General features: G+C 55.1%; 1 protein-coding gene and 2 long non-coding RNA genes across 7 annotated transcripts in view; 2 read left to right on the top strand and 1 right to left on the bottom strand.

Moving 5' to 3' along the window:
* The window catches only part of ABHD11 (abhydrolase domain containing 11), a 5,841-nt gene extending 2,952 nt beyond the window's left edge, over window positions 1-2,889 (bottom strand). The window contains exons 1-4 of one of the 4 annotated variants that reach the window (XM_065573266.1): window positions 2,758-2,889; window positions 1,801-1,936; window positions 1,536-1,709; window positions 114-284 (exon numbers count right to left, since the gene is read on the bottom strand). In XM_065573266.1, the coding sequence (XP_065429338.1) occupies window positions 114-284; window positions 1,536-1,709; window positions 1,801-1,936; window positions 2,758-2,888 (612 nt within the window). In that variant the 5' untranslated portion in view covers window position 2,889. The other 3 variants (XM_065573267.1, XM_065573268.1, XM_065573269.1) reach the window with 3 other exon arrangements.
* Window positions 2,772-12,699, top strand: part of LOC135976594 (uncharacterized) — a 25,483-nt gene continuing 15,555 nt past the window's right edge. For both annotated transcript variants that reach the window (XR_010593857.1, XR_010593858.1), the window contains exon 1: window positions 2,772-2,911. This is a non-coding gene — a long non-coding RNA (uncharacterized LOC135976594). The remainder of the gene's footprint in view (window positions 2,912-12,699) is intronic.
* On the top strand, window positions 3,978-8,188 carry LOC122172764 (uncharacterized). Its single transcript, XR_006173315.2, has 2 exons — window positions 3,978-5,684; window positions 7,870-8,188. It is a non-coding gene; the product is annotated as an uncharacterized LOC122172764 (long non-coding RNA).

Consider the following 12,699-nt stretch of genomic DNA (forward strand, 5'->3'; position numbering starts at 1 on the left):
TCAGGGCCAGGACTAAGGGCATGGGGATGGAAAAGCGCCGTCTGGGGCTGGCGGCTCTGGGGCAGTGTGCTCCCACTCTGGGAGAGGGGAGGGCTCCTTGTGGGGTACCGTACCTGGATGGCTGGACGCAGCTGATCCTCTGCCAGCCGGCGTGCTGTGGAGCGGGGGATTCCATTTGGGATGCTCACTCTCCTCATGGCAGAGATGTAGGCCGGGAAATCTTTCACAGCCACGCTCTCTGTGGGACTAATGTCTACAGACACCAGGCGCTCCACGAGATCTGGCTGGGGACACAAGCGAGTGCAGGGATCTCACTCCAGCAGGAACCCTGCTCAGGGCCACAAGGATCCCGAGGAATGGTCAGAAGCCCCCCAAACAGATGCATCCCCAAGAAAGGCTAGCTCTGGGGAGGAGCTTCTACCCAAGGGCCTTCCAGCCCCGACCTGCCTGCCACTCTGCAGCGAAGATCCCAGAGCACACAATAGAGCGGACAGCGAAGGCAAAACAGGGCGTTCACATCCAGTTTTTGTTTCCATGGCAGGGAGCTGTCAGCTAGCCCTGAAATGCAGCCACCTCTGGGGTGGGACATGACACAGTAACTCTGACTGTGAGAATGCAGATTAATTCCCCGGATGAAATGGCAGGGAGTCACAGGAGACAGAACCCAGCAACCTGACTTATGACAGTGGGTGTTGGAAAATGTGAGGGACTCTTTAAGCCCACAGGCAATGAAGTTCTCATTGGAGAGAACAGGAGTACTGGTAGCACCTTAGAGACTAACACATTTATTAGAGCATAAGCTTTCGTGGGCTACAGCCCACTTCTTCGGATAGCCCACGAAAGCTTATGCTCTAATAAATTTGTTAGTCTCTAAGGTGCCACCAGTACTCCTGTTCTATTTGAGGATACAGACTAACACGGCTGCTACTCTGAAACCTGTCATTGGAGAGAGAGCAGCAGTAGGTGCATCACAGCCCTAGAATTATGCTGGGAGGTTGCTTCTATGAAGATGCAGAGAGAAGAGCCCCTGGTACCGCACTGCCAGTCCATTTCCTGCGGCGCCGTGTGCTACCTGGGCTCTGCCATGAGAAGTGGTCAGATGGTTCCCACTCAGTTGAGGTGTGAGAAGGTCCCAGCTCCCCCTGAATGGATCCCTCCTTAAGGCGGGATCCATGAGCTCCGTGTGAGTAGCACTCTGGGGCAGTCATACAGAGGGAGCCTGTCCCATTGCGTTGTGCTGACTGTGAGCTGAGTGCATAAGCCAGGCCAGTGCCAGGGCCCAGAGAAAGGAACAAACTCCACCTTGCCATTGCTCAGCCCCGCCGAGACAGCATAGGCTGGGCTCTTATTCCTCACAGAACAGCGACTATGACACCCCCAGTGTGCCCTCCTGCACCCCCAGGGAAGGGCGTTTGTGCTCCTTGTCAGGCGCTATGGCAGAGGAACCCATGTGCTGCGGGATGGGCAAACAGTAGCAATTGCCCCCAAACTCTGCATCCTGCCGGCTGTTCCCTGGCAGCCGCACATGCACGTACCCGCTGCAGCGCCAGTGTCATGGCGGTTTTGCCGCCCATGCTGTGGCCAACCAAGACGCACTTGGGGATGTGCAGCCGGCGCAGGAGGCGCTGCACGTCCAGGCTCATGGCCTCGTAGCTCATGGTGGGGCTGTGCGGGCTCTCGCCGTGGTTCCGCGCGTCCACTGTCAGCACCTGGCAAGGAAGAGAAGCTGCTGCAAGCTGGGCAGGGTGGGCCCGGCACTCAGGCCCCTGGCTGCCCCCCAGCCCTGCCCCTGGCTCTCACCTTGCGGCCGCTCCGCTGCACCAGGGCCCGGGCAATGGCGCGGAAGTTGCCCTTGCTGCCCAGCAGGCCGTGCAGGAAGACGAGTGGGGGCTGCGGAGCAGGCCCGTCGAACACTACGTAGGAGAGGGGCAGTGGCCTGCAAAACACGGGCACTGAACTGGGCTGGGGGCAGGAAGCAGGACACGGTCTGGGGGCAGGACACAGCTGGGCAGGCTAGACCAGGGACACAGGATTACCATCCGTCCGGGTTTCCCCAACATGACCTCTTTTTTGGTAGTCTGCTCTCAGTCTGGGCACATTTTTCAAATAAGTAGTAGTATCTGGGATTTTTCCTTGCGGATCAGTTGCAGCTCAGAAAGAGTCGTCTCCATGCCCCGAGTGGTCCCTCCCCCGCACCGCAATTGCCGGATCCTGCCTGCCCCGGCCCAGACCGCCAGGTAAACGGCGCCACCAAGTGCCTCTCAGCTGGGCTGCCTGCCTGCCCGCCCTCCACGACCTCAGAGCCCTGCTGGGAGGGTGACAGCGCCAGGCTCCCCACCCAGCAGAGGAAGAAAGAGACTCACAGAGAGGTGCTCACTGACAGGCTGGTGCCGCATCCCTGGCCGGCCCAGCAGCCCTGCCACCATGACAGGGAGCAGCACGCTGCTCAGCACCTGGAGAGTGAGGCCACGGGTCCCCCTCCAGCACCCCCTGAAATACCCCCTCCAGCACCCCCCCGAAATACCCCCTCCAGCACCCCCCTCCAACACCCCCCGAAATACCCCCTCCAGCACCCCCCTCCAACACCCCCCGAAATACCCCCTCCAACACCCCCCGAAACACCCCCTCCAGCACCCCCCAGGTCCCCCTCCAGTTCCTGCCCCGCCCCAGCGCCTGTCTGGGAACGCTACGGGGCCGGGCACGTGGCGGTCCGGGGGGAGGGGGAGAAATGCCTTGTGGGCGGGGCGGACCGCTTACGTCACCGAAGCGCGCCCGGTCGCGCTGTGGCTGGCGGAACCGGCCGCGGCGCGGTTCGGCCCCCGGGGCCCTGCCGGCGGCTGCGGGGCCCGGAGGAGGCAGAGCCGGGGGCGGCCGAACCAGCGGAGCATCCTGGGGCGAAGCGGTCACCAAGGTGACCGGCCGCGCGACGCCGCCTCACGTAGGGGTGGAGCCAGCGGGACTCCCTGGGGGCGGGGCTGTCCCAGGCGCCGCCCCTCACGCTGCGGCCCCAGCCGCTGGGAGCCAGAGCATCCCCCCGCCCGGCCCCGCCCACTGCTCCCTGCGGGAGGGGTCATGACCCCGGTGCCGCGCGCGCTGGGGACGGGACGAGAGTGGCCCCTGGGGGAGAGCTGCTAGCGCGCGCGCTCCCGGCCGGTATCGGTCACGTGAGGCGGGTTTCGCTGGCCCAGGGCGCGGCCGCACAAGGCTCCTTTTGTTCTGCTGAGTGGGCAGCGCCCCCCCGCCCCCCGTGGGGCCCGGCACCGGGCGGGGGGGGGGGGGTTAGGGCAGCGCCCCCCGTGGGGCCCGGCATCGGGCGGGGGGGGGTTAGGGCAGCGCCCCCCCGTGGGGCCCGGCACCGGGGGGGGGGGTTAGGGCAGCGGCCCCCCCCGTGGGGCCCGGCACCGGGCGGGGGGGGGGGGTTAGGGCAGCGCCCCCCCCCGTGGGGCCCGGCACCGGGCGGGGGAGGGGTTAGGGCAGCGCCCCCCCCCGTGGGGCCCGGCACCGGGCGGGGGAGGGGTTAGGGCAGCGCCCCCCCCCCGTGGGGCCCGGCACCGGGCGGGGGAGGGGTTAGGGCAGCGCCCCCCCCCCGTGGGGCCCGGCACCGGGCGGGGGAGGGGTTAGGGCAGCGCCCCCCCGTGGGGCCCGGCACCGGGCGGGGGGGGGGGGGGTAGGGCCGCGCCCCCCCGTGGGGCCCGGCACCGGGCGGGGGGGGGGGGGGTAGGGCAGCGCCCCCCCGTGGGGCCCGGCACCGGGCGGGGGGGGGGGGGTAGGGCAGCGCCCCCCCGTGGGGCCCGGCACCGGGCGGGGGGGGGGGGGGTAGGGCAGCGCCCCCCCGTGGGGCCCGGCACCGGGCGGGGGGGGGGGGGGTAGGGCAGCGCCCCCCCGTGGGGCCCGGCACCGGGCGGGGGGGGGGGTTAGGGCAGCGCCCCCCGTGGGGCCCGGCACCGGGCGGGGGGGGTTAGGGCAGCGCTCCCCCGCCCCCCGTGGGGCCCGGCACCGGGGAGGTTAGTGGAGGCGTCCCTGCAGGGGGCAACACTGTCTGGTTTCTCTGAATTACTGGGCAGCGCTCCCCAAGCTGGCCTGCCTCTGTCCTGCTCCTCTCCATGTGTAGGGGAAACAGCCGCCCCACGCCAGCCCCCGTCTCCTGGCTTGCACTGACAGGGTGGCTGCCCTGGCCAGGTGTCCTCTCCCTCCCTGCACGGATCAGGAGCCCCCTTCTCCAGCCCTGCTGTGGCAGGTGGCTGCCCCAGTTAGGGGCTCTTCTCCCCTTCTCCTGCATTGCCCTGGGGAGCTGGCAGCCCGTGGATGGCATGGAGCTCTGGATTTGTGTGTAATAGTTCCTGCTGGCGCTCACTGAGCGTGCCTGGGGTGCTGTGCCACCTCTTCTGCCCACCATCCCACCTGGTGTGGGCCTGGCCCTCTGAGGGGGCTGGGGCCTGTGTTAATCATCTCCTAGGGTTTGATGATGAGATCAGAGAGTGAGAAACCAGATAAACAGGTGGAGCCTGCCAGGGCTTATGGGGCTATCAAGCCATAAAACCAGCTGGGACAAGGCCTCAGACTCTTCTGATAAGCCAGGCCATGTGAGGGAACAGGGCTGGGCCGGTTGTGCGTATGTGACCACCTGGGCACTCAGCTAGCTCTGTGACCTTTGCCCAGGTACCCAGCGCATAGCTGGGGCTCTTGGCTCAGGGGATCTCCAGTGTGGGTGATGCAGGAAGAAGTCGTCTAAGTCTGAGGAGGGATTTGCTCTGTGGATTTCTTGTGTTGCCTGGCATTGGGCTTAGGCAGGCCTCTCATCCAGTATTAAACTGGGCTGTCCTGTCCAACTTTTGTGGGGTTTGTTTCCCATCCAGTACTGAGATCGAACCAGATGTGGTTTTGTCCTGTATTGGGCAAACGCCCTTTTGAAGAGCGTGCTGTTCCATCCCTGCTAGGTGCATGCAAGGTCATGATGGGGAGGGGGCGAGGTCATGCCGGCAGGGGTATGTCCACATCATTCCCAGAAGTAGTCATGTCCGGTATCCAGGAATGCATGAGGCCACCCTAACTCGAATGGGGGCAGGCTGCCAGTAACCCAGTAGATGCTGCTGCTGGGCTCACCAGTATGTGAGGCCTCTATATGGCAGCTGCCCATGGGAAGGCCAGACGAGCCATTTCGGTCTAAGTCCATCTGCCTCTCCCCAAATTCAAATGTCCTTCTGGGCTAAGTCATCTCCTGCCCAGACTGGCTCCATGAGGTTGTTCTGGGTAGTTACAGTGTTTTTGTGTAGACAAATCAGCGCAGCGCAGCCCCCTTGTGTGGCCACACTTCTCTTGGTATTAAGTTGCTTAGCCTGGGAGAACTTATCCAACCCAAGCAATGCTGCTGTAACTGCAGACACCTAGGGGGTTATATCAATTTATCTACATTGATTTTTCTGCCATCGTAGTTGTCTGTGCAAAGCTGTGCTTGGACCAGCCCTGAAAGCGATCTCTGTCCCTCCGCAGCACCAGAGTTCTGTAATACACACTGAGGCCTGCTTTCTGTCCAGCCCCTTCTCATTTCCTCTGCGTCCTGCTTCTCATCACAGTGCTGATCACTGATGCCTCATCTTGTGAGGGAGCTGTGCTGGTCCCCCAGGGCTTGACTCTGCTTAGGCAAAACAAGTGCAAGCACAATGTGCTCAGCGCTACACCGCAGTGTACGTAACGTCCAGACAGCTTTCTGTCCAGCTGGGGGCCAGGGTTTGATTCCTTATTCACCTCCTGTGATTTTTTTCGGGGTTACCTGAGGTGTCTGGGGTGAATCACTACCACTTGCTCACAGGGTGGGGGGAGTCCTGTCTGCCCACCATGGGAAACCCTTCCAATCCACTGGCTGCTTGCATCACAGGCAGTTACATGAGCCCCACTCTTTTCTATAGGAACATAAGAATGGCCATACTGGGTGAGCCTAATGGTCCATCTAGCCCAGTATCCTGTCTTCCAACAGTGGCCAATGCCAGCTGCTACAGAGGAACTGAACAGAATAGGGCAATTATCCAGTGATCCATCCCCTGTTGTCCAGTCCAAGTTTCTGGCAGCCAGAGGCTTAGTGCCACCCAGAGCATGGGGTTGCATCCCTGACCATCTTGACTAATAGCCACTGATTCACATGTCCCCCATTAACTTACCTAAATATTCTTTGAACCCAGTTATACTTTTGGCCTTCACAACATTTCCTGGCATTGAGTTCCACAGATTGACTGTGTCTTGTGTGAAGAACTCCCTTTTGTTTGTTTCAAACCTGCTGCCTATTAATTTTATTGCGTAACCTCTGGTTCATGTGTTATGTGATGGGGTAAATAACACTTCTTATTCACTTTCTCTGCACTATTTATGATTTTATTGACCTCTATATTATCACTCCTCAGTCATCTCTTTTCCAGGTGAACAGTCCCAGGCTTACTAATCTCTTCTTGCATGGAAGCTGTTCCAACCCCCTAATCATTTTTGTTGCCCTTCTCTGTACCTTTTTCCAATTCTAATGTATCTTTTTTGAGATGAGTGACCAGAACTGTATACAATATTCAAAGTATGTGCATGCCATGGATTTATATAGTGCCATTATGATATTTTCTGTCATATTATCTAAGCCTTTCCTAATGGTTTCTAACATTGTTAGCTTTTTTGACAGCTACTGCATACTGAGCAGATGTTTTCAGGCAACTATCCACAGTGACTCCAAGATTTTTTTTCTTGAGCGGTAACAGCTAATTTAGATCCCATCATTTTGTATATACAGTTGGGATTATGTTTTCCAATGTGCATTACTTTGCATTTATCAACATTTGAATTTCATTTGCCATTTTCTTGCTCACTCACCCAGTTTAGTGATATCCCTTTGCAACCCTTTGCAGTCTTCTGTAGACTTAACAATCTTGAGTAATTTAGTATCCTCTGCAAATTTTCCACCTCACTGTTCACTCCCTTTTCCAGAATCATTTCCAAACATGTTGAACAGCACTGATTCCAGTGCAGATACTTGGGTGACCCCACTATTTATCTCTCTCCACTGTGGCCTGCTCTACACTAACCCCCCCAATTCGAACTAAGGTATGCAACTTCAGATACGTGAATAACGTAGCTGAAGTCGACGTACCTTAGTTCGAACTTACCGTGGTCCAGACGTTGCAGGCAGGCTCCCCCGTCGACTCCGCGTACTCCTCTCGCCGAGCAGGATTACCGGAGTCGACAGCGTGCACTTCTGGGGTCGATTTATCGTGTCCAGACAAGACGCGATAAATCGAACCCAGAAGTTCGATTGCCTGCTGCCGAACCGGCGCGTAAGTATAGACAAGCCCTGTGAAAATGGACCGTTTATTCCCGCCCTTTGTTTCCTATCTTTTAACCAGTTACTGATCCATTGCAGGACCCTCTTATCCCAAGACTGCTTACTTTGCTTAAGAGCCTTTGGTCAAGGACCTTGTCAAAGGCTTTCTGAAAGTCCAAGCACACTATAATCACTGGATCACCCCTGTCCACGTGATTGTTGACCCCTTCAAAAAATTCTAATAGGTTGGCGATGCATGATTTCCCTTTACAAAAGCTATGTTGAATTTCCGTCAACGTAATGCGTTATTCTATGTTTCTGATCATTCCAACTTTACCAATTTGCCTGGTACTGAAGTTAGGCTTACTGGCCTGTAATTGCCAGGATCACATCTGGGGCCTTTTTAAACAATTGGCGTTACATTAGCTATCTTCCAGTCATCTGGTACCGAGGCTGATTTAAGCGATAGGTTACATACCACAGTTAGTAGCTCTGCAGTTTCATATTTGAGTTCCTTCAGAACTCTTGGGTGATACCATCTGGTCCTGATGACTTCTTATTGCTTAATTTTTCAGTTTGTTCCAAAACTTCCTCTAATGACACCTCAAGCTGGGACAGTCCCTCAGATTTGTCACCTAAGAAGAATGGCTCTCATGTGGGAATCTCCCTCACATCCTCTGCAGTGAAGACCAATGCAAGGAATTAATTTAGCTTCTCTCCAACAGCCTAGTCTTCCTCGAGTGCTCCTTTAGCATTTTGATCATCCAGTGGCCCCACTGACTGTTTGGCAGTCTTCTGATGTACTTACAAATGTTTTTGCTGTTAGCTTTTAAGTCTTTTGCTAGTTGCTCTTCAAATTGTTTTTGGCCTGCCTAATTATACTTTTACACTTGACTTGCCAGAGTTTATGCTCCTTTCTATTTTCCTCACTAGGATTTGACTTCCAGTTTTTATGGGATGCCTTTTTGTCCCTAATCCCCTCACTTACTTTGTTGTTTAGCCATGGAGGCAGGGTTTTTTTCTCGTCCTCTTACTGATTTTTTTTAAATTTGGGGGTACACATAGTTTGAGTCTCTATTATGGTGTTTTTAAAATTTTTCATGCAACTTGCAGGCATTTCACCCTTGTGCCTGTTCCTTTTAATTTCCATTTAACTCGCCTCCTCAGTTTTGCGTATTCTCTTACACGCAAGCACCCCACTTTGTGATATTCAAGTGTTCAGTCCCTTGTATTTTGGGCACCCTTAATATGCACCTATCCGCTGCCTCTGTGGAAGCAGTGCATCCAGTTCACTGGTTTCACCTTAGTTCGGCATTGTCCTTAGCACATGGCACTTATACAGATCTATAATAAAACCAAATTGAAGTTTAATTAACAGAGCTTGAAATAGAGGTTCAAATAAAAGAAGTAGCCAAAATCAAGGGTTTGGAAATCTAAGATTCCAATTAAAATAAAACACTATCTACAGCCTATGCTTATTAACAAGTGACTTTCCTGTCTAACAAGGTATTTCTCACCCAGTGGTCAGTCCTTGCAGCGGTTGTCCAGTTCAGAGCGCTGGGATCCAACTTTCATGAGGCACCCCTGCTAACTTTCTCCTTGGCATAACAACTTGTGCCATTTCCTTTGCTCTTCTACAGTTACAGGCTGTTTGTGCTGTCTCCACAGATGTTCACCATTCCCCGTGGTGATCGAGCTAGCCCTGAGGCCCTGCCTTGCCCCAAGTGCCAAGGCTCGCTTCAACAGTTGTGCAGCCTAATCTACATTTGACATCTGCTAAACTATTTTCCATACTACTATCGTGCAATAGCCATGGCAACCAGCTAGTTCTTAGCTTTTGGCAGAGACCCTACATGACCCCCTTTGATGACCAGTTGAGAAGTTGGTCGGACACAGGGGTAATAGACCTGCTTGGCATGTCAGAGTAACACCTCCGTTTTGGGGACTGTGAGGTTTACTCAGGGTTTGTGATGTGCATGGAGGAGCATGCACACATTGTAGTATGTTGAACAGGAAATGCTCCTGGGCTCTCCCCATGCACAACAGACACCAAGTGGAATCCACCTCCTTCCCCAAGTCCACCCTGGGTGGAGAGGGATTCTGGTGCCCACTGCTGCACCTTGGTCTCTGCATCTTCCCTCATTGGGCCTCACTCTCTTGCCTTGGAGAGGGGCACTCATGTCTGTGTCCCTAGCCCTGTGTGAAGGTCACTGGGGTCATATCCCCCAGAATCTCTGCCCCCAAATGGGGCATTGGTGCCTATGTTGTTTTATGGAACTGGGCCTGGGCCCCTAGCCTGGGGCTGAGGGTTCCACTGGGCAACAGGCTGCCTAGGGGGTAGGTGTTGCAGTGCTGAGTGGAGCAGCACCTGTGCACCTTTGAGGATCTGGGCCTCAGAAATTTAGGTGCCACTGAGTTCCTCAAACCCTAGCCCTGGAGGCATCTGAATCCCTCAATGGCTAAATTTTCACTGTAAAAATCCCCTGGTTTTGTTTCTGCTGCTGGGCACATGCACGCCTCAGCCTAGGCCTCCGGACACCTAGCTCATGCTTAAGCCCCAGCAGTCTCCTCAAACCAGGTGAAGATAGGTGTTCGTTTGCCTGTCTATCTCGCCTACCCACATGGGGCCCTTATAACCTTTAGCCCAGTGGCTAGGGCACTCCCTTGGGCTGTGGGAGACCCAGGTGTAATTCTCCCCTTGCCTGATGGGGAGAGAAGATTTGAACAGGGTTCTCCTTTCTCCCCATCAGGCAAGGGAAGAATTAAACCTGGGGCTCCCACCTCCCAGGAGAGGGCACCAACCCCTGGACTTTGGGCTAGTCCAACGTAGGGTTCTCGGAATCTCTCCTGCTGAAGCTGTTCTACTTTGGATAAACACTTAACTAGCCATTGGACCAGAGAGCAGTGGTGTGTCTACAGTGCATTCAGAGATGTGATTGCAACATGTGTAGACATACCCCAGCTGGCCTTGAACAAAGCTAGCCCTTTCTAGCTCAAAGCTAGCTCAAGTAAGCCATGGTGCCTAGAAAATCACAGTGATCCACAAAGCCTGGGTTAGGCCCGTAGGCCCAGACAGTGCACGGGGAGAAAGAGGCACCTGAGAATGGAGTCCACAGAAGCCAGTACACTAGGTAGGGAGCTGCCTAAGCTGTCCAATAGCAGATGCTGATGAGAGGGGTGTGTCCTAAACCCTGCTCCGCTTAGGGAGTTGGGAGGCCCCTAGCTCTGCTAGCAATGCACAGCCATCAACCCCTTTCCTGGAGCTAGTGCCTCAGCTGATTTTCACAAGAGGGGGAGGAGGTGCTGCCCCCTCCCTTATAGCTTGTGACCCCATGGCTAGAGCACACCCCTGGGATGTGGGAGACTCAAGTTTAAGTCCCCCCTCCGCCTGATGAGGAGAAACAACTAACAGAGATTTCCCACCTCTCAGCAGCATGCTCTAACCACAGGGCTCTGGGGCAGTCTGACATGGGCCTGCCTCAGTCTCTGCTGGTGAAGCTGTTCCACTGTGGATAAATTATTGACTAGTCATTGGGCCAGTGAGCAAGAGAAGGACTCTGTAGCCTGGTGGTTTGGGCACCTTCCTGGGAGGCAGGAGACCCAGGCTCTCCTCCCCCTGCTCCAGTGATTATCTAAAGTGGAAAAGCTCCAACAGGAGAGAGTGCTGGAACCTCCCATGCCAGTATGCCAGCCTGGTGGTTAGCGCACTCCCCTGAGGGGTAGGAGACCCAGGTTCCCCATCAGGCAGGGAGAGAATTAACACCCTAGTGCTCTAAGCTGGGGTGGCCAACCTGTGGCTCCGGAGCCACATGCGGCTCTTCAGAAGTTAATATGCGGCTCCTTGTATAGCAGCGTTTATCAAACAGGTTGCCGCTTGTTCAGGGAAAGCACCTGGCGGGCCGGGTTGTTTACCTGCCCCATAGAATCATAGAATCATAGAATATCAGAGTTGGAAGGGACCTCAAGAGGTCATCTAGTCCAACCCCCTGCTCAAAGCAGGACCAATTCCCAACTAAATCATCCCAGCCAGGGCTTTGTCAAGCCAGGCCTTAAAAACCTCCAAGGAAGGAGACTCCACCACCTCCCTAGGTAACGCATTCCAGTGCTTCACCACCCTCCTAGTGAAATGGTGTTTCCTAATATCCAACCTGGACCTCCCCCATTGCAACTTGAGACCATTGCTCCTTATTCTGTCATCTGCCACCACTGAGAACAGCCGAGCTCCATCCTCTTTGGAACCCCCCTTCAGGTAGTTGAAGGCTGCTATCAAATCCCCCCTCATTCTTCTCTTCTGGAGACTAAACAATCCCAGTTCCCTCAGCCTCTCCTCATAAGTCATGTGCTCCAGACCCCTAATCATTTTTGTTGCCCTCCGCTGGACTCTTTCCAATTTTTCCACATCCTTCTTGTAGTGTGGGGCCCAAAACTGGACACAGTACTCCAGAGGAGGCCTCAACAATGTTGAATAAAGGGGAACGATCACATTCCTCGATCTGCTGGCAATGCCCCTACTTATACAGCCCAAAATGCCGTTAGCCTTCTTGGCAACAAGAGCACACTGTTGACTCATATCCAGCTTCTCGTCCACTGTGACCCCTAGGTCCTTTTCTGCAGAACTGCTACCTAGCCATTCGGTCCCTAGTCTATAGCAGTGCATGGGATTCTTCTGTCCTAAGTGCAGGACTCTGCACTTGTCCTGTTGAACCTCATCAGGTTTTTTTTGGCCCAATCCTCTAATTTGTCTAAGTCACTCTGTATCCGATCCCTACCCTCTAGTGTATCTACTACGCCTCCTAGTTTAGTGTCATCTGCAAACTTGCTGAGAGTGCAGTCCACACCATCCTCCAGATCATTAATAAAGATATTAAACAAAACCAGCCCCAGGACCGACCCTTGGGGCACTCCGCTTGAAACCGGCTGCCAGCTAGACATGGAGCCATTGATCACTACCCGTTGAGCCCGGTGATCTAGCCAGCTTTCTATCCACCTTACAGTCCATTCATCCAGCCCATACTTCTTTAACTTGGCGGCAAGAATACTATGGGAGACGGTATCAAAAGCTTTGCTAAAGTCAAGGAATAACACATCCACTACTTTCCCCTCATCCACAGAGCCAGTTATCTCATCATAGAAGGCAATTAGGTTAGTCAGGCACGACTTCCCCTTGGTGAATCCATGCTGACTGTTCCTGATCACTTTCCTCTACTCTAAGTGTTTCATAATTGATTCCTTGAGGACCTGCTCCATGATTTTTCCAGGGACTGAGGTGAGGCTGACTGGCCTGTAGTTCCCCGGATCCTCCTTCTTCCCTTTTTTAAAGATGGGCACTACGTTAGCCTTTTTCCAGTCATCTGGGACCTCCCCCGATCGCCATGAGTTTTCAAAAATAATGGCTAATGGCTCTG

Source organism: Chrysemys picta, chromosome 19 (assembly GCF_011386835.1).
Source record: "Chrysemys picta bellii isolate R12L10 chromosome 19, ASM1138683v2, whole genome shotgun sequence".
Lineage (NCBI taxonomy): Eukaryota > Metazoa > Chordata > Testudines > Emydidae > Chrysemys > Chrysemys picta.